This window comes from Bombina bombina, chromosome 2, assembly GCF_027579735.1.
Source record: "Bombina bombina isolate aBomBom1 chromosome 2, aBomBom1.pri, whole genome shotgun sequence".
NCBI lineage: Eukaryota > Metazoa > Chordata > Amphibia > Anura > Bombinatoridae > Bombina > Bombina bombina.
The window spans coordinates 333,838,180-333,865,350 of NC_069500.1; the positions used below are offsets into that span (position 1 = coordinate 333,838,180).

The window sequence follows — 27,171 nt, forward strand, 5'->3', positions numbered from 1 at the left end:
CAAATTTCAGAGCTTTAACCCTTAAATTAACGGAACCGGAGCCGTTTTTACATTTAACCCCTATACAGTCCCAGAATGAGGCTCTGTCTATAACTAGAAAGGCCCCCATCTGAAAAAGGTGTCCAACACAGTGCCTGCCGTTTTTCTAAACGTTCCCCAAGATTATAATACCAATAATTAGTTAGAATCTGCATAATATGCCTAGTAAAGCAATTGTTTTAGCCCAGAAAAATGTCTACCAGTTTTTAAGCCCTTTTTGAAGCCCTTTATTCTTTTATGTTTAACTAAGAAAATGGCTTACTGGTCCCCATGAGGGGAAATGACAGCCTTCCAGCATTACATGGTCTTGTTAGAAATATGGCTAGTCATACCTTAAGCAGAAAAGACTGCTAACTGTTTCCCCCAACTGAAGTTACTTCATCTCAACAGTCCTGTGTGGAAACAGCAATTGATTTCAGTTACTGTCTGCTAAAATCATCTTCCTCTTACAAACAGAAATCTTCATCCTTTTCTGTTTCAGAGTAAATAGTACATACCAGCACTATTTTAAAATAACAAACACTTGATAGAAGAATAAAACTACATTTAAACACCAAAAAACTCTTAACCATCTCCGTGGAGATGTTGCCTGTGCAACGGCAAAGAGAATGACTGGGGTGGGCGGAGCCTAGGAGGGATCATGTGACCAGCTTTGCTGGGACTCTTTGCCATTTCCTGTTGGGGAAGAGAATATCCCACAAGTAAGGATGACGCCGTGGACCGGACACACCAATGTTGGAGAAATTTGAATTTCAGAGAAGTAGGTTATAGCGCATCTTTATTGCAACTGATAAATTAAACTCCGTCTAAAATTTCCCAAACATTCCTGATCTGTTTATTCAAAGGGGGGAGTTTACCATCACTTGTGAATATGTATGTGTGCACAATAAATGCTATTATTGAAACAGTCCTTTTGCTAGAAGCATTTTTGCTAACCAATGTGTGCAGCAAAAATGCTTCTACCTAAAATGGAAATGCATTCACAAGTATTTCAAATTTGAGTTTTACGTCCCTTTAAACATCAGTGGATTAAGAAAAATGCCTGGGACATGCATAAGGCTGTCCTAAGGAAAAAGTAACGTGTAATATGGGTAGACTTGATGGGCCTTTGTGGTTCTTATCATAGAACAAATTCTATGTTTCTATGTAAAAGAAGAGGTTGAGGCTAAACTACTTTATACTAAGAAGTGATTTCTAAGAAAACATGTAAACATCTCACGAGTTCCTTTAACACTTGACTATATTTTAAAAAAAAGAAGTTAGTTAAAAAAAATATATATATAAAAAAAAAAATTGTCTTTACCATGAGATTGTTATGCATAGATTTCCTTTATTCCATCTCTGACACTTTTTCCAAATCTCTGTCAATCAAAACATAAGCTGGCAAGCACAACTACAGAAGTTTGCAAAGCCACCAATCTGGTACACTGCCGTCAGTCTCTTCTGCTGCCCTTATGGACTTGTGTGATTTGAAACAAAGGGATGGCTGACAACCGACACATAAATTAGTATCAAATGAGGAAGTAGCTTTGGCTGAAGGTTTTTTTTTTTGGTCCTGCAATTTACTCACAGCACGCAAGCTCTCTGTGCAGCCGGAGCTCAGCACAGACGTTTGTTATCCATTTAAGAAAGCAAATGGGACCAGGCTCAAATTAACTGCTTAATTTATGTAATCAAAGCCTTTGACTTGGCGATTAGAAAGATTCTCCACTCTTAGCTTCAGAGTTTGGCTAAATGGCTTCTTAATGCTGCCAGGCCAATTAAGAACACACAGTCGAACATTAAAATATTAATTTTAGATTTTAGTTAATGATGTGGCTCTGTAGAAAGTCACATTTTAGAGTTTAACTGAACTCAAACCTAAATACATATAATTGGAAAAAGCTGATACAATGCTATCTTTAAAGATAAAGTAGCTTAGCTAGGAAACTTTTATGAGCAATGATCATCTTTAAAGGGACAGTCAACACTAGAATTTGTGTTGTTTTAAAAGATAGATAATCCCTTAATTACCCATTCCTTAGTTTTGCATAACCAACACAGTTATAATACACGTTTTACCTCTGTGATTACCTTGTATCTAAGCCTCTGCAGACTGCCCCCTTATTTCACTTCTTTTGACAGACTTGCATTTTAGCCAATCAGTGCTCACTCCTCGTTAAATTCACGTGCATGAGCTTAATGTTATCTATATGAAACACATGAACTAACGCCCTCTAGTGGTGAAAAACTGTCAAATGCAGAGGCGGCCTTCAAGGTCTAAGAAATTAGCATATGAACCTCGTAGGTCTAGCTTTTAACTAAGAATACCAAAAGAACAAAGCAAAATTGGTGATAAATCAATACAACATTTTTGCATAGGAAATTAGCACATCCAGGCAAGTTCCCACGCTTGCTTTCCCCAGTAAAACTCCATGTACATTGTTACCAATGCACAAGAGGATTCTGGGTAAAATATGCAAATTAGATATGCAAAATTGGTAACAATGTACAAGGAGTTTTACTAGGGAAAAGCAAGCGGGGAACTTGCCTGGATGTGCTAATTTCCTATGCAAACATTTTGTATTGATTTACTTTTGAGACATGGAGGATTTAAATCTCAGATTTTTATCTCCACCATAATTTTAATGAATTTCGATTTAACCCTGAAATTTGCTTTACCAAAGCAGCAACCAGAAATCTATCTGCTACTGACGAGTTCTAAGAAGAACGAAACAGGCTGTCTAGCAGTGGTTTCTATATTGCTGCAATCACCCTATTTAGGGATCGCTGTGTTAAAACAGTATTTAAAGCAAAAAATCCTGAGATTTTGCATATATAAATTGCATATCTTATCTAGAATCCTCTTGTGCATTGGTAACAATGTACATGGAGTTTTACTCAGGAAAAGCAAGCGGCGAACTTGCCTGGATGTGCTAATTTTCTATGCAAAAATTTTGTATTGAGAAATATATATATATATATATATATATATATATATATATATACACATATACACACACACACACACAGGGCCGCCATCAGGGGGTGACAGGGGTGACTCCTGTCAGGGGCCCCATGAGGCAAGAACCAAAAAAAAAATTATTTTTTTTTTAAATTTTGGCAGCCACCAGTGGGTACTACAGCAGAGTGCTAATTGAGCATGGGAAATTTATTACAAGGAGTAAAGTATTAGCATTTGAGAGGATTTCTGAGTGTGCACTAAACCACTATGCACAGTGTGAGACAGACTTGGCACTTTGTTTGTACAGTGTGTGCCTGAGTTACACGGCAGATCACTTTTATTTGCAGAGAAGGTAGGACTTAGTTAGCAAAATGTTTTTTATTTCTTTGTGCAATTTCGGATTGTAACTTCAGTGTGGTAGTAGTTGTATGGTGGGGCCAGGGGTCCATAAAAAACATAATTTATGCTTACCTGATAAATTCCTTTCTCCTGTAGTGTAGTCAGTCCACGGGTCATCCATTACTTATGGAATATTTCTCTTCCTAACAGGAAACTGCAAGAGAATTACCCAGCAGAGCTTGCTATATAGCTCCTCCCCTCACCCATCATACTCAGTCATTCGACCAAGCATACGAGAAAGGAGGAACCATAGGGTACAGTGGTGACTGGAGTTTAATTAAAATTAGACCTGCCGTAAAAACAGGGCGGGCCGTGGACTGACTACACTACAGGAGAAAGGAATTTATCAGGTAAGCATAAATTATGTTTTCTCCTGTTAAGTGTAGTCAGTCCACGGGTCATCCATTACTTATGGAATACCAATACCAAAGCTAAAGTACACGGATGAAGGGAGGGACAAGGCAGGAACATTAAACAGAAGGAACCACTGCCTGAAGTACCTTTCTCCCAAAAACAGCCTCCGAGGAAGCAAAAGTGTCAAATTTGTAAAATTTTGAAAAAGTGTGAAGCGAAGACCAAGTCGCAGCCTTGCAAATCTGTTCAACAGAGGCCTCATTTTTAAAGGCCCAGGTGGAAGCCACAGCTCTAGTAGAATGAGCTGTAATCCTTTCAGGAGGCTGCTGTCCAGCAGTCTCATAGGCTAATCGTATTATGCTACGAAGCCAAAAAGAGAAAGAGGTAGCCGAAGCCTTTTGACCTCTCCTCTGTCCAGAGTAAACGACAAACAGGGAAGAAGTTTGACGAAAATCCTTAGTTGCCTGCAAATAGAATTTCAGGGCACGGACTACGTCCAGATTATGCAAAAGTCGTTCCTTCTTTGAAGAAGGGTTAGGACACAGAGATGGAACAACAATCTCTTGATTGATATTCTTGTTAGTAACTACCTTAGGTAAGAACCCAGGTTTAGTACGCAGAACTACCTTGTCTGAATGGAAAATCAGATAAGGAGAATCACAATGTAAGGCAGATAACTCAGAGACTCTTCGAGCCGAGGAAATAGCCATCAAAAACAGAACTTTCCAAGATAACAACTTGATATCAATGGAATGAAGGGGTTCAAATGGAACGCCTTGAAGAACATTAAGAACTAAGTTTAAGCTCCACGGCGGAGCAACAGACTTAAACACAGGCTTAATCCTAGTTAAAGCCTGACAGAAAGCCTGAACGTCTGGAACTTCAGCCAGACGTTTGTGTAGAAGAATAGACAGAGCAGAAATCTGTCCCTTTAACGAACTAGTAGATAAGCCCTTTTCTAAACCCTCTTGTAGAAAGGACAATATCCTAGGAATCCTAACCTTACTCCATGAGTAACTCTTGGATTCGCACCAATGTAAATATTTACGCCATATTTTATGGTAAATTTTTCTGGTAACAGGCTTCCTAGCCTGTATTAAGGTATCAATAACCGACTCCGAGAAACCACGCTTTGATAGAATCAAGCGTTCAATCTCCATGCAGTCAGCCTCAGAGAAATTAGATTTGGATGTTTGAAAGGACCCTGAATTAGAAGGTCCTGTCTCAGAGGCAGAGACCACGGTGGACAGGACGACATGTCCACAAGGTCTGCATACCAGGTCCTGCGTGGCCACGCAGGCGCTATCAGAATCACCGAAGCTCTCTCTTGTTTGATCTTGGCAATCAAACGAGGAAGCATTGGGAATGGTGGAAACACATAAGCCATGTTGAAGACCCAAGGGGCTGTCAGAGCATCTATCAGCACCGCTCCCGGGTCCCTGGACCTGGATCCGTAACAAGGAAGCTTGGCGTTCTGACGAGACGCCATGAGATCCAGATCTGGTTTGCCCCAACGACGAACCAGTTGAGCAAAGACCTCCGGATGAAGTTCCCACTCTCCCGGATGAAAAGTCTGGCGACTTAGAAAATCCGCCTCCCAGTTCTCCACGCCTGGGATGTAGATCGCTGACAGGTGGCAAGAGTGAGACTCTGCCCAGCGAATTATCTTTGAGACTTCCAACATCGCTAGGGAACTTCTGGTTCCCCCTTGATGGTTGATGTAAGCCACAGTCGTGATGTTGTCCGACTGAAATCTGATGAACCTCAGAGTTGCTAACTGAGGCCAAGCTAGGAGAGCATTGAATATTGCTCTTAACTCCAGAATATTTATTGGGAGGAGTTTCTCCTCCTGAGTCCATAATCCCTGAGCTTTCAGGGAATTCCAGACTGCTCCCCAGCCTAGAAGGCTGGCGTCTGTTGTTACAATCTTCCAATCTGGCCTGCGAAAGGTCATCCCCTTGGACAGATGTGGCCGAGAAAGCCACCATAGAAGAGAATCTATGGTCTCTTGATCCAGATTTAGTAGGGGGGACAAATCTGAGTAATCCCCGTTCCACTGACTTAGCATGCACAATTGCAGCGGTCTGAGATGCAGGCGCGCAAATGGTACTATGTCCATTGCCGCTACCATTAAGCCGATTACTTCCATGCACTGAGCTACTGACGGGTGTGGAATGGAGTGAAGGACACGGCAAGCATTTAGAAGTTTTAATAACCTGGTCTCTGTCAGGTAAATTTTCATCTCTACAGAATCTATAAGAGTCCCTAGAAAGGGAACTCTTGTAAGTGGTAATAGAGAACTCTTTTCCACGTTCACCTTCCACCCATGCGACATCAGAAATGCCAGAACTATCTCTGTATGAGACTTGGCAGTTTGAAAACTTGACGCTTGTATCAGAATGTCGTCTAGGTACGGAGTCACCGCTATGCCTCGCGGTCTTAGTACCGCCAGAAGTGATCCTAGAATTTTTGTAAAGATTCTTGGAGCCGTAGCTAATCCGAAGGGAAGAGCTACAAACTGGTAATGCCTGTCTAGGAAGGCAAATCTCAAATACCGGTAATGGTCCTTGTGAATCGGTATGTGAAGGTAGGCATCCTTTAAGTCCACCGTGGTCATGTACTGACCCTCTTGGATCATGGGAAGGATGGTTCGAATAGTCTCCATTTTGAATGATGGAACTCTTAGAAATTTGTTTAGGATTTTTAAGTCCAAGATTGGTCTGAAGGTTCCCTCTTTTTGGGAACCACAAATAGATTTGAATAGAATCCCTGCCCGTGTTCCGTCCGCGGAACTGGGTGGATTACCCCCATTAGTAAGAGGTCTTGTACACAGCGTAGAAACGCCTCTTTCTTTGTTTGGTTTGCTGATAACCTTGAAAGATGAAATCTCCCCCGTGGAGAAGTCTTGAAGTCCAGGAGATATCCCTGGGATATGATCTCCAACGCCCAGGGATCCTGGACATCTCTTGCCCAAGCCTGGGCGAAGAGAGAAAGTCTGCCCCCCACTAGATCTGTTTCCGGATAGGGGGCCCTCTCTTCAGCAGTTTTCTTGGCCTGCTTGCCCCTGTTCCAGGACTGGTTAACTTTCCAGCCCTGCCTGTAACGAGCAACAGCTCCTTCCTGTTTTGGAGCGGAGGAAGTTGATGCTGCTCCTGCCTTAAAGTTACGAAAGGCACGAAAATTAGACTGTTTGGCCTTTGATTTGGCCCTGTCCTGAGGTAGAGCATGGCCCTTACCTCCCGTAATGTCAGCAATAATTTCTTTCAAGCCGGGCCCGAATAAGGTCTGCCTTTGAAAGGAATATTAAGCAATTTAGATTTAGAAGTCACGTCAGCTGACCAGGATTTAAGCCATAGCGCTCTGCGCGCTTGGATGGCGAATCCGGAGTTCTTAGCCGTAAGTTTGGTTAAATGCACAACGGCATCAGAAACAAATGCGTTAGCTAGCTTAAGTGTTTTAAGCTTGTTCATTATTTCATCCAATGGAGCTGAGCGAATGGCCTCTTCCAGAGACTCAAACCAGAATGCTGCCGCAGCAGTGACAGGCGCAATGCATGCAAGGGGCTGTAAAATAAAACCTTGTTGAACAAACATTTTCTTAAGGTAACCCTCTAATTTTTTATCCATTGGATCTGAAAAGGCACAACTATCCTCCACCGGGATAGTGGTACGCTTAGCTAAAGTAGAAACTGCTCCCTCCACCTTAGGGACCGTCTGCCATAAGTCTCGTGTGGTGGCGTCAATAGGAAACATTTTCCTAAATATGGGAGGAGGGGTAAAATGCACACCAGGTCTATCCCACTCCTTGCTAATAATCTCTGTAAGCCTTTTTGGTATAGGAAATACGTCAGTATACACCGGTACCGCATAGTATTTATCCAACCTACATAATTTCTCTGGAATTGCAACCGTGTTACAATCATTCAGAGCCGCTAATACCTCCCCTAGCAATGTGCGGAGGTTCTCTAGCTTAAATTTAAAATTGGAAATCTCTGAATCCAGTCTGCCTGGATCAGATCCGTCACCCACAGAATGAAGCTCTCCGTCCTCACGTTCTGCAAACTGTGACGCAGTATCTGACATGGCTCTCATCTCATCCGCGCGCTCTATCCTTAACCCAGAGCTATCGCGCTTGCCTCTTAAATCTGGCAACTTAGATAATACTTCTGTCATAACAGTAGCCATGTCTTGCAAAGTGATTTGTAAGGGCCTCCCTAATGTACTTGGCGCCACAAAATCACGCACCTCCTGAGCGGGAGGCGCAGGTACTGACACGTGAGGAGAGTTAGTCGGCATAACTTCCCCCTCGTCGTCTGGTGATAATTTCTTTACATGTAAAGATTGACTTTTATTCAAAGTAGCATCAATGCAATTGGTACACAAATTTCTATTGGGCTCCACATTGGCCTTTAAACATAGTGAACAAAGAGATTCATCTGAGTCAGACATGTTTAAACAAACTAGCAATGAGACTAGCAAACTTGGAAATACTTTTCAAAATTAATTTACAAGCAATGTAAAAAACGTTACTGTGCCTTTAAGAAGCACAGAAAAACTGACACAGTTGAAATAACAATGATCAAAAATAGTTATAGCAACCAAATTTTCACAGTAAATGTATTAAGTTAGCAAAGGATTGCACCCACCAGCAAATGGATGATTAACCCCTTAGTACCCAAAAACGGATAACAATTATATAATTAACGTTTTTCTCACAGTCAAATACACTGTCACAGGACCACTGTGACCGATTACCTCCCTCAAAATGGATTTTGAAGACCCCTGAGCTCTCTAGAGACGATCTGGATCATGGAGGATGAAGTAGACAGATCGTGACTGAATTTTTACTGCGCAAAAAAGCGCTAAAATAAGCCCCTCCCACTTATATTACAACAGTGGGGAAGCTCAGAAACTGTTTCTATGCAGAAAACAAAAATGGCCATGTGGTAAAAAACAGAATTTATGTTTACCTGATAAATTACTTTCTCCAACGGTGTGTCCGGTCCACGGCGTCATCCTTACTTGTGGGATATTCTCTTCCCCAACAGGAAATGGCAAAGAGCCCAGCAAAGCTGGTCACATGATCCCTCCTAGGCTCCGCCTACCCCAGTCATTCGACCGACGTTAAGGAGGAATATTTGCATAGGAGAAACCATATGGTACCGTGGTGACTGTAGTTAAAGAAAATAAATTATCAGACCTGATTAAAAAAACCAGGGCGGGCCGTGGACCGGACACACCGTTGGAGAAAGTAATTTATCAGGTAAACATAAATTCTGTTTTCTCCAACATAGGTGTGTCCGGTCCACGGCGTCATCCTTACTTGTGGGAACCAATACCAAAGCTTTAGGACACGGATGAAGGGAGGGAGCAAATCAGGTCACCTAAATGGAAGGCACCACGGCTTGCAAAACCTTTCTCCCAAAAATAGCCTCAGAAGAAGCAAAAGTATCAAACTTGTAAAATTTGGTAAAAGTGTGCAGTGAAGACCAAGTCGCTGCCCTACATATCTGATCAACAGAAGCCTCGTTCTTGAAGGCCCATGTGGAAGCCACAGCCCTAGTGGAATGAGCCGTGATTCTTTCGGGAGGCTGCCGTCCGGCAGTCTCGTAAGCCAATCTGATGATGCTTTTAATCCAAAAAGAGAGAGAGGTAGAAGTTGCTTTTTGACCTCTCCTTTTACCGGAATAAACAACAAACAAGGAAGATGTTTGTCTAAAATCCTTTGTAGCATCTAAATAGAATTTTAGAGCGCGAACAACATCCAAATTGTGCAACAAACGTTCCTTCTTTGAAACTGGTTTCGGACACAGAGAAGGTACGATAATCTCCTGGTTAATGTTTTTGTTAGAAACAACTTTTGGAAGAAAACCAGGTTTAGCACGTAAAACCACCTTATCTGCATGGAACACCAGATAAGGAGGAGAACACTGCAGAGCAGATAATTCTGAAACTCTTCTAGCAGAAGAAATTGCAACTAAAAACAAAACTTTCCAAGATAATAACTTAATATCAACGGAATGTAAGGGTTCAAACGGAACCCCCTGAAGAACTGAAAGAACTAAGTTGAGACTCCAAGGAGGAGTCAAAGGTTTGTAAACAGGCTTAATTCTAACCAGAGCCTGAACAAAGGCTTGAACATCTGGCACAGCTGCCAGCTTTTTGTGAAGTAACACAGACAAGGCAGAAATCTGTCCCTTCAGGGAACTAGCAGATAATCCTTTTTCCAGTCCTTCTTGAAGGAAGGATAGAATCTTAGGAATCTTAACCTTGTCCCAAGGGAATCCTTTAGATTCACACCAACAGATATATTTTTTCCAAATTTTGTGGTAAATCTTTCTAGTTACAGGCTTTCTGGCCTGAACAAGAGTATCGATAACAGAATCTGAGAACCCTCGCTTCGATAAGATCAAGCGTTCAATCTCCAAGCAGTCAGCTGGAGTGAAACCAGATTCGGATGTTCGAACGGACCCTGAAGAAGAAGGTCTCGTCTCAAAGGTAGCTTCCAAGGTGGAGCCGATGACATATTCACCAGATCTGCATACCAAGTCCTGCGTGGCCACGCAGGAGCTATCAAGATCACCGACGCCCTCTCCTGATTGATCCTGGCTACCAGCCTGGGGATGAGAGGAAACGGCGGGAACACATAAGCTAGTTTGAAGGTCCAAGGTGCTACTAGTGCATCCACTAGAGCCGCCTTGGGATCCCTGGATCTGGACCCGTAGCAAGGAACTTTGAAGTTCTGACGAGAGGCCATCAGATCCATGTCTGGAATGCCCCACAGCTGAGTGACTTGGGCAAAGATTTCCGGATGGAGTTCCCACTCCCCCGGATGCAATGTCTGACGACTCAGAAAATCCGCTTCCCAATTTTCCACTCCTGGGATGTGGATAGCAGACAGGTGGCAGGAGTGAGACTCCGCCCATAGAATGATTTTGGTCACTTCTTCCATCGCTAGGGAACTCCTTGTTCCCCCCTGATGGTTGATGTACGCAACAGTTGTCATGTTGTCTGATTGAAACCGTATGAACTTGGCCCTCGCTAGCTGAGGCCAAGCCTTGAGAGCATTGAATATCGCTCTCAGTTCCAGAATATTTATCGGTAGAAGAGATTCTTCCCGAGACCAAAGACCCTGAGCTTTCAGGGATCCCCAGACCGCGCCCCAGCCCATCAGACTGGCGTCGGTCGTGACGATGACCCACTCCGGTCTGCGGAATGTCATCCCTTGTGACAGGTTGTCCAGGGACAGCCACCAACGGAGTGAGTCTCTGGTCCTCTGATTTACTTGTATCTTCGGAGACAAGTCTGTATAGTCCCCATTCCACTGACTGAGCATGCACAGTTGTAATGGTCTTAGATGAATGCGTGCAAAAGGAACTATGTCCATTGCCGCTACCATCAAACCGATCACTTCCATGCACTGCGCTATGGAAGGAAGAGGAACGGAATGAAGTATTTGACAAGAGTTTAGAAGTTTTGTTTTTCTGGCCTCTGTCAGAAAAATCCTCATTTCTAAGGAGTCTATTATTGTTCCCAAGAAGGGAACCCTTGTTGACGGAGATAGAGAACTCTTTTCCACGTTCACTTTCCATCCGTGAGATCTGAGAAAGGCCAGGACAATGTCCGTGTGAGCCTTTGCTTGAGGAAGGGACGACGCTTGAATCAGAATGTCGTCCAAGTAAGGTACTACAGCAATGCCCCTTGGTCTTAGCACAGCTAGAAGGGACCCTAGTACCTTTGTGAAAATCCTTGGAGCAGTGGCTAATCCGAAAGGAAGCGCCACGAACTGGTAATGCTTGTCCAGGAATGCGAACCTTAGGAACCAATGATGTTCCTTGTGGATAGGAATATGTAGATACGCATCCTTTAAATCCACTGTGGTCATGAATTGACCTTCCTGGATGGAAGGAAGAATAGTTCGAATGGTTTCCATCTTGAACGATGGAACCTTGAGAAACTTGTTTAAGATCTTGAGATCCAAGATTGGTCTGAACGTTCCCTCTTTTTTGGGAACTATGAACAGATTGGAGTAGAACCCCATCCCTTGTTCTCTTAATGGAACAGGATGAATCACTCCCATTTTTAACAGGTCTTCTACACAATGTAAGAATGCCTGTCTTTTTATGTGGTCTGAAGACAACTGAGACCTGTGGAACCTCCCCCTTGGGGGAAGCCCCTTGAATTCCAGAAGATAACCTTGGGAGACTATTTCTAGCGCCCAAGGATCCAGAACATCTCTTGCCCAAGCCTGAGCGAAGAGAGAGAGTCTGCCCCCCACCAGATCCGGTCCCGGATCAGGGGCCAACATTTCATGTTGTCTTGGTAGCAGTGGCAGGTTTCTTGGCCTGCTTTCCCTTGTTCCAGCCTTGCATTGGTCTCCAAGCTGGCTTGGCTTGAGAAGTATTACCCTCTTGCTTAGAGGACGTAGCACTTTGGGCTGGTCCATTTCTACGAAAGGGACGAAAATTAGGTTTATTTTTTGCCTTGAAAGGCCGATCCTGAGGAAGGGCGTGGCCCTTACCCCCAGTGATATCAGAGATAATCTCTTTCAAGTCAGGGCCAAACAGCGTTTTCCCCTTGAAAGGAATGTTAAGTAGCTTGTTCTTGGAAGACGCATCAGCTGACCAAGATTTCAACCAAAGCGCTCTGCGCGCCACAATAGCAAACCCAGAATTCTTAGCCGCTAACCTAGCCAATTGCAAAGTGGCGTCTAGGGTGAAAGAATTAGCCAATTTGAGAGCATTGATTCTGTCCATAATCTCCTCATAAGGAGGAGAATCACTATCGACCGCCTTTATCAGCTCATCGAACCAGAAACATGCGGCTGTAGCTACAGGGACAACGCATGAAATTGGTTGTAGAAGGTAACCCTGCTGAACAAACATCTTTTTAAGTAAACCTTCTAATTTTTTATCCATAGGATCTTTGAAAGCACAACTATCCTCTATGGGTATAGTGGTGCGTTTGTTTAAAGTGGAAACCACTCCCTCGACCTTGGGGACTGTCTGCCATAAGTCCTTTCTGGGGTCGACCATAGGAAACAATTTTTTAAATATGGGGGGAGGGACGAAAGGAATACCGGGCCTTTCCCATTCTTTATTAACAATGTCCGCCACCCGCTTGGGTATAGGAAAAGCTTCTGGGAGCCCCGGGACCTCTAGGAACTTGTCCATTTTACATAGTTTCTCTGGGATGACCAACTTGTCACAATCATCCAGAGTGGATAATACCTCCTTAAGCAGAATGCGGAGATGTTCCAACTTAAATTTAAACGTAATCACATCAGGTTCAGCTTGTTGAGAAATGTTCCCTGAATCAGTAATTTCTCCCTCAGACAAAACCTCCCTGGCCCCATCAGACTGGGTTAGGGGCCCTTCAGAACCATTATTATCAGCGTCGTCATGCTCTTCAGTATCTAAAACAGAGCAGTCGCGCTTACGCTGATAAGTGTTCATTTTGGCTAAAATGTTTTTGACAGAATTATCCATTACAGCCGTTAATTGTTGCATAGTAAGGAGTATTGGCGCGCTAGATGTACTAGGGGCCTCCTGAGTGGGCAAGACTCGTGTAGACGAAGGAGGGAATGATGCAGTACCATGCTTACTCCCCTCACTTGAGGAATCATCTTGGGCATCATTGTCACATAAATCACATTTATTTAAATGAATAGGAATTCTGGCTTCCCCACATTCAGAACACAGTCTATCTGGTAGTTCAGACATGTTAAACAGGCATAAACTTGATAACAAAGTACAAAAAACGTTTTAAAATAAAACCGTTACTGTCACTTTAAATTTTAAACTGAACACACTTTATTACTGCAATTGCGAAAAAATATGAAGGAATTGTTCAAAATTCACCAAATTTTCACCACAGTGTCTTAAAGCCTTCAAAGTATTGCACACCAAATTTGGAAGCTTTAACCCTTAAAATAACGGAACCGGAGCCGTTTTTAACTTTAACCCCTTTACAGTCCCTGGTATCTGCTTTGCTGAGACCCAACCAAGCCCAAAGGGGAATACGATACCAAATGACGCCTTCAGAAAGTCTTTTCTAAGTATCAGAGCTCCTCTCACATGCGACTGCATGTCATGCCTCTCAAAAACAAGTGCGCAACACCGGCGCGAAAATGAGGCTCTGCCTATGATTTGGGAAAGCCCCTAAGAATAAGGTGTCTAAAACAGTGCCTGCCGATATTATTATATCAAAATACCCAGAATAAATGATTCCTCAAGGCTAAATATGTGTTAATAATGAATCGATTTAGCCCAGAAAAAGTCTACAGTCTTAATAAGCCCTTGTGAAGCCCTTATTTACGATCTTAATAAACATGGCTTACCGGATCCCATAGGGAAAATGACAGCTTCCAGCATTACATCGTCTTGTTAGAATGTGTCATACCTCAAGCAGCAAGAGACTGCTCACTGTTCCCCCAACTGAAGTTAATTGCTCTCAACAGTCCTGTGTGGAACAGCCATGGATTTTAGTGACGGTTGCTAAAATCATTTTCCTCATACAAACAGAAATCTTCATCTCTTTTCTGTTTCTGAGTAAATAGTACATACCAGCACTATTTCAAAATAACAAACTCTTGATTGAATAATAAAAACTACAGTTAAACACTAAAAAACTCTAAGCCATCTCCGTGGAGATGTTGCCTGTACAACGGCAAAGAGAATGACTGGGGTAGGCGGAGCCTAGGAGGGATCATGTGACCAGCTTTGCTGGGCTCTTTGCCATTTCCTGTTGGGGAAGAGAATATCCCACAAGTAAGGATGACGCCGTGGACCGGACACACCTATGTTGGAGAAATCAAGCCCCAATAAGTTTTATCACCAAGTACCTCACAAAAAACGATTAACATGCCAGTAAACGTTTTAAACATACATTTAAAAGTTATGTATTATTATTTACAAGCCTGCTACCAGTCGCTTTTACTGCAGTTAAGGCTCATACATTATTTCAGTATTTACAGTATTTTCAGAGTCAATTCCATTCCTTAGAAAATACATTCAGTGCACACACACACACACACATCAGCCTGATACCAGTCGCTATCGCTGCATTTAAGGCTGAACTTACTTTACAATGGTATCAGCAGTATTTTCTCAGTCAATTCCATTCCTCAGAAAATAATTTACTGCACATACCTCTTTGTTGCAGGGGGACCCTGCATGCTATTCCCCTTCTCTGAAGTTACCTCACTTTTCCTCAGATGAGAACAGCCAGTGGGTCTTCGTTACGTCTGCTAAGACCATAGAAAAAAACCCAGGCAGATTCTTCCTCTAATGCTGCCTGAGAATAAACAGCACACTCCGGTGCCATTTAAAAATAACAAACTTTTGATTGTAGAAATAAACTAAGTTAAAAAACACCACAGATCTCTCACAGCTTCCTATCTGTTAGGCTGCAAGAGAATGACTGAGTATGATGGGTGAGGGGAGGAGCTATATAGCAAGCTCTGCTGGGTAAGTCTCTTGCAGTTTCCTGTTAGGAAGAGAAATATTCCATAAGTAATGGATGACCCGTGGACTGACTACACTTAACAGGAGAAAACACATTTTTTTTTAGCAGCAGTGTATTTATGATTATTTGACAATTCTATTTTTAAAACCATGCAGAAATGTTTCCTCCTCAATACACAAATGGTAGGTGCCCTTTTGGCAGATATGTATTTATATATATATATATATATATATATATATATATATATATATATATATATATATATATATATATATATATATATATATATATATATAATGCATGTCACACACTGTTGATTTAGGGGATGCAAGGTGCATAAATGTTTCCTCCTGTGAGTGTTTCTGTGGGTGTCTGTGTTTGTCTTTGTGCTTTTATTTGTGTCTCTATGAGTGTGTATGTGTTTTTTTTCTGTGGGAATCTCTGTGAGGATGGGTGTGTATGTCTTTGTGCATTTTCTGTGGATGTCTGTGAGGGTGTGTGCATATGTCTTTGAGCTTTTTCTATGGGTGTCTCTGTGAGGGTGTGTGTATGTTTTGTCTTTGTGTATTTTCCCTGGATGCCTCTGTGAGGGTGGGTGTGTATGTCTGTTTTCTGTGGATGTCTCTGTGAGGGTGTGTGTGTGTGTGTGTGTGTGTGTGTGTGTGTGTATGTATGTATGTATGTATGTATGTATGTATGACTGTGTTTTCTGTGGATGTCTCTGTGATGGTGTGTGTTTTCTGTGGGTGTCTCCGTGAGGGTGTGTGTATGTCTTTGTGTGTTTTCTGAGGCTGTCTCTGTCAGTGTTTCCTTGGGTGTATGTGTAAGTTTGAGTTTGTCTGTGTGTGTGTGTCCATTGTCTGTTCCTTTTTAGGACATTTTGGCCTTACTACTGATTATTCACATCTTTCTACAGACTTTGAGACTAATGAGACCTTTACGGAAGTCAATCCACCATATAACCTTTAAATTATTGTTTAGGCAGTTCAGGGCCCTTCCTTTCAGCCACTGCATGCTGTTGGCATCTTCCTTTACAAAAAGATAATAAGAACTCCATATTTTGTTTTCTAAATCTCCTTTTTTTACAAAGCTGAAGTCTACCTCATTACTTGTCAGATCAATGTAAACAAGTGCTGAGTGTCTATTTGGGTGTCTGTGTCTGAGTGTGTTTCTTTGCGTGTCTGCTAGAGTGTCTATATGTGAATCCTTATGTGTGTGTGTGTGTTTCAGTGTGTGAGTGTGTCTGTGTGTTTGTATGTTACTACCTTTACAACATTTCCAAGTTTAAATAGACACTTAAGAATAAAGTGCATATATACGTTTTAGTCACTTGGTCAAAAATTGCTTATGTCAAAGGGGGGGGGGGCTGATCAATGGTTAAGTCAGGGGCCCCAAAATTTCTAGTGGCGGCCCTGCACACACATATATCTTCTTTTTTTTCCCTAGTGGTGTATGGCAGGGATGTCTATCTCATTTGAGTCGCAGGCCATTTTACATACAAGTGCAACTCACGTGGGCCACACACTGCCTACATATCTTTCATTACTAAACAAAGCTTGTGTTCTGTAACTCCTGAGTAACTTACCCTGGCTTGATGAAATGTGCTCTAATGTTTTTAAGAAGGTGACACAAGCGTTCCATCTGGTTGCTCTCCCACGGAGTCAGCGCTTACACATGTGCATAGTATCACATTTCCTCTGCATTATAAACAATGGATCACAATGCTGTCAACATAGCAATCCACGGTTTACATAGTGATAGACATATAGCTGTTGTGATAGCTGCTGAGAATCTATTTACCCCAATCAATAGCTAAGGACCTAGAACTCACGACTATCCAAGTAAATGCCAGGGTGCATGTTAAAAGTCATATACAAATCAAAATCCATGAACAGCACTCTCCAGTCTTATGCAACCACCTTCTTATTTTATTAGTAATAAATATATATATATATTTAAATATAAAGTATGTGATTTTAGTTATAGAGAAAATTATGAAAAGGAATAGGCAAAAATGATGCATAAATTCAGTGCTGCCATAGTAATGAACACATATAAAGAAGAGCTGCATGTGTCAAATAAATCGTTATGCACATCTGTGTTTGCCTTTTTTTTTTTTTTTTTTTTTTTTTAAACGTGGCTCATTAAAGAAGCCAGTTTGACACCCCTGGTGTAAAGTAAAACACAGTATGTACTTAACAAAATGTAGTATAGCTTGATATATAAAGTGCACACTCAGAACATATTATGTGAGTGTGCTATAACTGTTAAATAACAGTATGTAATGAGAGCAACAAGTGCACCCAGAGGCAGTGCTTCTTGAATGGTGTGCAGACCTAGCTGACAGCAATGTTGGCTGTATTATGCTGAAGCCTTGTGCCTTGCTTTAACTGTAATCCCATTCGTCATCTATTCATACTGGAGTTAACTATGCACTTATGACACAGCACTATGCTGCTACTTTGTGGATTGCGGAAGCAATGCACAGCTCTACCACTATAAGAAAAAGAAAAATGTAGTCCTTGCTCCAAGTCATTGACAAAAAATATTAAAAAGAACAAAGTCCAGTACTGATCCCTGGGAGACTCCGCTGATTACCTTTGTCCAATCTGAGTTTATGATCTGTTTACTACTACTCATTGCTCTTTTATCCAGTTATTTATCCATGAGTTAACATCTTCAGCTATCCTCAGTTCCTTAATTTTGTACATTATTCTCTCATGTGGCACTTTATCAAACGCCTTTGCAAAATCCAAGTATATTGCATAAACTCAATCTCCTTTATTTATATTTTTAGTTACTTTCTTGTATAATCTAATTAGATTAGTTTGATATTATCTATTTCTCATAAATCAGTTACATCAGAGGTTCCCAAACACTTTCTGGTCACCGCCCCCTTGGCTGAATAAACTCATTATCAGCGCCCTCCACCTTCTAAGTAAAAACTGTATTTAGAACAGCGGTTGTAAATAACTACATAATATAATTAAAAAGAGTAACAATTAAGCATTTATTAAAATTTTTTTAATTAAAAATTTTTAGTTTAAAGGGACAATGAACCCAATTTTTTTCTTTCGTGATTCAGATAGAGCATGCAATTTTAAGCAACTTTCTAATATACTTCTATTATCAAATTTTCTTAATTATTTTGGTATCTTTATTTGAAAAGCAAGAATGTAAGTTTAGATGCCGGACTATTTTTGGTGAACAACCTGGGTTGTTCTTGCTGATTGGTGGATTAATTTAACCGACCAATAAACAAGTGCTGTCCAGTGTAATGAACCAAAAAATAGCTTAGATGTCTTCTTTTTCAAATAAAGATAGCAAGAGAACGAAGAAAAATTGATAATAGGAGTAAATTATAAAGTTGCTTAAAATTGCATGTTCTATCTGAATCACGAAAGAAAAAATTTGGGTTCAGTGTCCCTTTAATTGATTAAAAATGGAGTCCTAAATCACCACATTTGAAAATATGTTTTTTTATTTCTTTGCCTGGAGTTGTAAAACTGCACCAATTAACAAAATCTATTGAAAATGTATTCTTACCAAAGTATTATCTAGTACTCACCACACGGGTTATATCCAGTGGTGAGATTCAGCCGGTTCTCACTAGTTCTTAAGAACCTGTTCCTAAAATTTAGAAAAAGTGTAAAGGTTGAAATATGGCAGCGCAAATTTACTAACGTTTTGTGTTATAGGGAAGTTAGATAACCTGTTAGCAAGAGACAGAAGACTAGGTAAAAACGACTCAGACAAGCACAGCAAGCCGTTGCTGCGTTTCCTGCATCTGCTCAATAATTGTAAAAAGTGGCGTTAATGTTAAAGGGACAGTTAACACCAGAATTTTTGTTGTTTAACCCCTTAAGGACCAAGGCCATTTTTCAATTTCTTTCCCTTAAGGACCAGGGCTATTTTTACATTTCTGCTGTGTTTGTGTTTAGCTGTAATTTTCCTAAATGGACTTTCTAAAGATATCATTATTTTCATCATATCTTATAATTTACTATTAAAAATATTATAAAATATGAGGAAAAAATGGAAAACACACTTTTTCTAACTTTGACCCCCAAAATCTGTTACACATCTACAACCACCAAAAAACAACCATGTTAAATAGTTTCTAAATTTTGTCCTGAGTTTAGAAATACCCAATGTTTACATGTTCTTTGCTTTTTTTGCAAGTTATAGGGCAATAAATACAAGTAGCACTTTGCTATTTCAAAACCACTTTTTTTCAAAATGAGCGCTAGTTACATTGGAACCCTGATATCTGTCAGGAATACCTGAATATCCCTTGACATGTATATATTTTTTTGGGGGGGAATGTGATTAGGATGTCAGGTGTCTGTGGAAACACTCAGACAAAACTAAAAAATCTGTGGCGCTGAAAAGACAGCTGAACTAGTCACTATATGGCTGCTCTTATTAAATCCCAAATGAAGGGGTATGGCAGATATATACAAATTTTATTGGTTACAATTAATAGATGTATATACTCAAATATCTACAGACACTATAAAAAATGGAAGGTTAAAAAGTAAAGGTAAACTTGATTACAGGGGTAAAAGAGTACAAAATTCATATAAAAGATAACTAAACTACAATCATACAGAAATTTCGCTCCTAATTAAAATACAATACTGTAGTAAGCAGATGAGCAAAATAAATCAAAGAATAAAAAACAGTGTAGTATACAATTTAAAAAAATGCAAAACACAAATACAGATGAAACGTTTGATCCTTCATATGTTTAAAAGTCAATTAGTGTATTCCTCCAGCATTGCTCATCAATCCTAATGCAGGAGGATATATGAGACAAGAGAAATTGCTTGTCAAAAAATGTTTCAATTGCATGTCCCTTATCTTGTTTTGGATAGAATGTTGATTTTTTTTCTTAAATTTGAGTGTAAATATCCCTTTTGGTCTACCAGGGTGGAGTCTGCTCTTTTTTCCACCCCCCCCTTTTTTTGTCGAAATATTACATAATATTTTAAGAATATCTATCACTCTAAAAGGGTTTATTAAATTATATAATAACCAAAGAACTAACCCAACTGCCACTTCTATTTACTAAATTAAATATAACACTCTATAATTAATTAATTTTTTAATGAATTTTATTAATTTTTTATGATTTTTTTATGAATTTTTATGGATCATTTCTGAATTCTTTATAGATTATCTATGATAAAATCCCTCCACGACTTTTTGAACGAAAATTCTTTCATCTATTTTGCAGAATCTTTCATGCACATTTTATCACAAGTCTTTTTATGAATTCCTCAATTAAATACAATTTTTCCATAGATCCCTTATAAAATGATCAATCTTAACCATTTCCCCATCCCTTATTCATGTACCCCTCTGGTTCTCTTCATAACAAAAAATCCAAATATAGAAACTGGGAATTTCTGAATACTAAAATAAAAGTTTATTCCACTTCAACACAAGCAATGTAGGTTTTAAGTAATGCAGATAAAATCACCACATTGCCTGTACCATTTTTGCTTTTTAAAGTATCATAACCTATATGAAATTTGTGTATTTGCTCTTTTAAAGTACCTTAATCTATATGAAATTTGTGTATCTCAATAATGAAGATTGTGAGCATATTACAAACAGGTGCCTCTTAACAACAAATAAACAATTCAATACAATATAAATGAGACCAATATGAATTGTAACGATCGCCCCCCCTTTTTTCTTTATATAATCTTTTTCGTCAAAGAAATAGCTACTGAATTGCGAAAACACTCAATAAGAAATTAATAAATTAGCAGCAATTAATTAATCTACCTATCATCCTATCATCTAATCAGGCACCTCTGTAATCATGCAAGTATGAGCTTGACAAAGGCATGCTAGCCGAAATGCGTTGCTCTTTCTTTTGATCCTTCTGAGGATCCGTATCCACTGACCACACACGCTGTCTCTGTACAGACTGTGCTTGGAACGCCAACTGGCGTTATTACAGCTAAGCGCCAATACACGCTTAGGAGAGACTTTTGCGCTGAAACCTTTTGATACAAGCAGAACTGTCTGCCTACAAACCCCTGGGAACTGTGACACTGATCCAACACTCTACCCAAATCGTAACTGGGCTGTGAAAGGAGGAAACAGATAGAACACAGCAACTGAGACCGGTGCCAGGAGAGCTGTCAGACACCTTCCGGTGTAAGTACTAAAGTGTCTTACCTTACTTGAATTATCGGTCTGCTTTTGACAAGCAATTTCTCTTGTCTCATATATCCTCCTGCATTAGGATTGATGAGCAATGCTGGAGGAATACACTAATTGACTTTTAAACATATGAAGGATCAAACGTTTCATCTGTATTTGTGTTTTGCATTTTTTTAAATTGTATACTACACTGTTTTTTATTCTTTGATTTATTTTGCTCATCTGCTTACTACAGTATTGTATTTTAATTAGGAGCGAAATTTCTGTATGATTGTAGTTTAGTTATCTTTTATATGAATTTTGTACTCTTTTACCCCTGTAATCAAGTTTACCTTTACTTTTTAACCTTCCATTTTTTATAGTGTCTGTAGATATTTGAGTCTACACATCTATTAATTGTAACCAATAAAATTTGTATATATCTGCCATACCCCTTATATTCATTTGGGATTTAATAAGAGCAGCCATATAGTGACTAGTTCAGCTGTCTTTTCAGCGCCACAGATTTTTTAGTTTTGTCTGAGTGTTTCCACAGACACCTGACATCCTAATCACATTCCCCCATAGATTCTTGAAGGTGTTTTTTAGGAGATAATCACCTGTATCTGTAGGCTTCTAATCACTCTGTTTTGTTTGCGCATTCTATCCACACACAGCATATATTTTTTTTTAGAAGACATCCCAAAGTATTGATCTAGGCCCATCTTGGTATATTTCATGCTACCTTTTCACCGCTAAATGTGATCAAATTAAAAAAAACGTAAAATATTTCACAATTTTAGGTTTCTCACTGAAATTATTTACAAATAACTTGTGCAATTATGGCATAAATGGTTGAAAATGCTTCTCTGGGATCCCCTTTGTTTAGAAATAGCAGACATATATGGCTTTGGCGTTGCTTTTTGGTAATTATAGGGCCGCTAAATGCTGCTGCGCACCACACATGTATTATGCCCAGCAGTGCAGGGGTTAATTAGGTAGCTTGTAGGGAGCTTGCAAGGTTAATTTAAGCTTTAGCATAGAGATCAGCCTCCCACCTGACACATCACACCCCAGGATCCCTCCCAAACAGCTCTCTTCCCTCCCCCATCCCACAATTGTCCCTGCCATCTTAAGTACTGGCAGAAAGTCTGCCAGTACTAAAATAAAAGGTATATTTAAAAAAAAAAAAGAAAAATTTATAGCATATTTACATATGCTGCTGTATAGGATCCCCCCTTAGCCCCCAATCTCCCTGATCTCCCCCAAACAGCTCTCTAACCCTCCCCCCTCTACCTTACTGGGAGCCATCTTGAGTACTGGCAAGTTAAAAAATGTTATTGCAGGATGCCTCGACATCGAGGCATCACTGCAATAACTGTAAAGCGGCTGGAAGCGATCAGGATCGCTTCCAGCCGCTTTAATCTCCAAAGTCGTACAGGGTACGTCGCTAGTCTTTAAAGACCAGGTTGTGTGTGACGTACCCTGTACGACTCGTGTCGTTAAGGGGTTAAAAAGAAAGATAATCCCTTTATTACCCATTTCCCAATTTTGCATAACCAACACAGTTATAATAATACACGTTTTACCTCTGTGATTATCTTGTATCTAAGCCTCTGCAAACTGACCCCTTGTTTCAGTCCTTTTGACAGACATGCAGTTTAGCCAATCAGTGCTCAGTCCTAGGTCACTTTACGTGCATGAGCTCAATGTTATCTATATGAAACATGTGAACTAATGCCCTCTAGTGGTCAAAATTATTCAGATTAGAGGCAGTCTTCAAGGTCTAAGAAATTAGCATATGAACCTCCTAGTTTTAGCTTTCAACTAAGAATACCAAGAGAACAAAGCAAAATTGGTGATAAAAGTAAATTGGGAAGTTGTTTAAAATTGCATGCCCTATTTAAAACATGAAAGTTTTTTTTGGACTTGACTGTCCCTTTAACAATGCAAGCTAATATATAGGGGTCGATTTATCAAGCTATGGCGGACAGTGGCGTACATACTCGCCCCTGTCTGCCGCAGCTCGCCTCTGGCGGCTTAATTCCGCTGCCGGAATTCAGCATTGCACAAGAATTACTTTTTTTTTTTTAAAAACTACAAGTTTCTAAATTTACAACTGGAATGTGAACTAGGCCTAAATCTATCAGGACTCTGTTAGAAGGGCTATATAGATCTCATATAGTACATCGATGTTAAAAAGAAGGAACAGGAGTCCCATAAGCACCCCTGACCTAATGTTTGGGTGTCTGATAAACTATATCAGACACGTGACCCAAACATTAGGCCAGGGATGCTTATGAGACTCCTGTTCCCTCTATCAGATATAGGGTAGCACAGACAAGGATAGTGGACAAGATAGGTAATATTTCCAGAGTGTTAGGTCCACCTCATTAGCATGCTTGAGATGCTGGAAATTGTATTGAATTGCAAAGGTAGAAAATCAGGAAAAATTAAATGAACTCAGAATTACCAGTATTAGGCTTACATTTATTATTTCTATAATTATTACTATGATATCACTACTTCCATACTCATACGATCCTCCACTTATTTCTCTGACCTACTGATAGTTTTACAGTGCTTTTTCTTGTTGTAACCCAAAATAAACATTTTCTAGAATATGAAATGATTTCTAGAAACCTATAAAATAAAACACACAAAATAATAATTGGCCATGCTTTCCATTTTATGGCACCCACCAATCAAGAAGAAATGGGTAAGAACCCAAAGTCCCAATTTTTTCAGGAGGATATAATTACAAAATATCCTTTTCCTGCCTGATACTATTCTTATGTAAAAAGCAATGAACCAAAAACATAAATATTATGATGTAATGGATTTCTGTTCAATGCCGAATGATGAAGTAGGCAGACTATCTTGATGTGCAGATCTTGTCAGAGCCAAATTTCTTCTTGTGAATGTGAAGCACACTAAAATCTAGATTTACACAATTTTTTAGTGTACTTCACTTTCACAAGAAGAAATTTGTCTCCGAAAAGATCCTAACATCACAAAAGTCAGCCAACTTTCACATTCGGCATTGAAAAAAAATGCTGAATACAGAAATCTAACGGATGGATGCTTGGTTAGAGTTGTGTAGGGGAGTGAGCCACTATAAATAGAAGGAATATTAAAGGGACATTAAACACTAAATACATTTTATAAGCATATTATTGAGGTTATTCCACGCCTCTTTCTAATCATAGGTGCCGCCATTATGAAATCTAGTTTCTACTGCTTTCCAGTGCTAACTTTTTTTCACATGTGCAGCGACTCTCGAGATAACTAATGTGTAACCTAGGTTCTTTAATGTTGGCACAAATAAGTAGAGGGGTGCATGAAATGTATTTAGTGTTTAATGTCCCTTTAAAAACCTCTTGCTTTTGTGTAAAACGTTTGGCTGTCCCATGCATCTTAGGTCAAAAATGTCCTACACCTGTTATATGACTTGCAGCATATGAAGGAAAACCTAATTTACAGAATATGATCAAAACTTTACCAGAAACTATACTGACACCTGCAGGGGCTGCCCTCATTGAATAACCTTAAAAAAAAGAATTTCTTCCTACGAGTGGCAAGATAGAATTTAATGAAGCTTGCTGGAAAGGGAAACTTTGCAAAGTTAGCGGGGCTCACTTTAAAATTAAATCCTGCAGCCAATGCTGATCATATTATTCTGCTATCAGAGTATAATACTTTACAATCACCTAATTTTTCATATACATGTGTTTTTCTATTGGGCAATAATTGTTTTGCTTATCCAAAAGAAAAGAAAAAAAAACACAACTAGGTTTTTGTTCTTTTTTAGTGCCACTATCACCCCACCATAAGCCACACAGGAGGGAATGAGACTCCATTTTGCTTTCTAATAAGGGGTCCAATTCAATCCTACCTAATGTATTTAATGCATGGTGTTTTTTTAACTATGTTTACAAAATATCTTCTATTAAGAGTTAGCACCTGTTATGTGATAATCTTAACACTGCAAGTGACCTTCCATGCATACACTTCTGAGAATGTAAAGTTTCATCAATTAGTGCCTGGTTTTTAAAAATACTATTAAAAACAGGGGCACTTTCATTGATGAAACTTTACATTGCACCGTATTTGTAGAAATACTTACCTTTTACTTCTCCAAAGCCGGATCGCCGATCCCCTGCCTGCTTCTTCCTGCTGTACTTACACAGCAATGAGGAAACTGGCTTCCTCCAATCACAGCAAGGCATCACGAGAAGGACGCTCTGGGGGGGAAGCCAGTTTCGTTATTTCTGGCGTAAGTACAGAGGAGCTGATGTGGGGGATCGGCGATCTGGCTTTGGAGAAGTAAAAGGTAAGTATTTCTACAAATATGGTGCAATGTAAACTTTCATCAATAAAAGTGCCCCTATTTTTAATAGTATTTTTAAAAACCGGGCACAAATTGATTAAACTTTACATTCACTTTAAGGATATGAAACCCACATTTTGCCTTCACGATTCAGACAGAGCATGCAATTTTTAGCAACTTTCTAATCTACTCCTATTAACAATTTTTATTTGATCTCTTGGTATCTTTATTTGAAAAGCAGGAATGTAAGTTTAGGAGCCGAACCATTTTTGGTTCAGCACCTGGTAGCGCTTGATGATTAGTGGCTAAATGTAGCCATGTAGCAATCAGCAAGCAATACACAGCGTGCTGAACCAGAAATGGGCCGGCAAATTAGCTTACATTCCTGCTTTTTCAAATAAAGATACCAAGAGAACAAATACAAATTGTAATAGGAGTAAATATGAAAGTTGCTTTAAATTGCATGCTTTAGCTGAATCATGAAAAAAAATGTGGGTTTAATATCCCTTAAAACTCTTGCAGGTTGTACTGCAAATTCTCAATGTATTAATAGAATGATAGGTCTGTCTTCTTTCTCCTAAAAATCACTTGTGGCTCCTTAAAATAATATATTTTACATGCACCCTGGCTGGAATATGCTTTTTTTTATAGAACAAATTAACTGCACTTTTGAAACATAACACTGTATAGACAACTCGAACCTACGTTATACATTTACCAAATCACTTATAAGTAGGTACATAGTGACACGGCTGAACAGTTACCAAATCACAGATGAGCTGGTCAACCAAGCTGTTTCCTGCTGCTCTAGCAGGGAAGCTGGAAATCGGTTTGTCAGTCAAAGGAATACAGCAGGGCCTCTCAACATCCCGAGGTGTGCATTTGGGCTTATCCTCCAACAATCTCTCTGCCAGCTCCAGGTACCCATTGTCCACCTCCTCCACTTCCCTCTGAGGTGACCCAGGAAGACGTCTCCACGCCCGTTCCTCACACACATCCTCATTATCAGACCCTTCTCCAGAGCGTCTCCGCTTCACAGAGACCCCGTGCTCGGATCTTTCTGTGACCTCGCGAATCTCGGCCTCCCAGCGGCGGCGGAACTCCTCAAGAGAAATATCCAGTGCCATGTCAAGGAGCATACGGTGAAAGTCAACGAGGATAGCACCATTACATCCCGGAGCGTACCTCTGCAAAAACCTTATGCCCACGATTAAACCAGTCCTGTTGTCAAGGAAACGCAGCACCCAGATACCCTTTGGTAGTACCACTGTGCATCTGTAGTAAGAGCCCGGCTCCAAAATAACTCGGTAAAGATGGTTCCTACATTGCAAGTGTTATTCAAGCTGTACATTACTGACTTTTAATGTGACAATCTGTAAACACATTAAAGATTAATTTCTTTGCGTATACTGTACACATATTTAAAATTAAAGTACTTTACGCATTAAAAACAGCAGAGCTCGGAAACAAACTGCAAGCGC

General features: G+C 40.0%; 1 protein-coding gene across 1 annotated transcript in view; it reads right to left on the bottom strand.

Annotated features, from left to right (window-relative positions):
• LOC128646941 (F-box/WD repeat-containing protein 8-like) overlaps positions 1-26,932 on the bottom strand; it is a 128,208-nt gene extending 101,276 nt beyond the window's left edge. Inside the window, exon 1 of the mRNA XM_053699751.1 lies at positions 26,455-26,932. Within this exon, the coding sequence (XP_053555726.1) occupies positions 26,455-26,829 (375 nt within the window). The 5' untranslated portion in view covers positions 26,830-26,932. The remainder of the gene's footprint in view (positions 1-26,454) is intronic.
• Between the last annotated feature and the right edge of the window lie 239 nt (positions 26,933-27,171).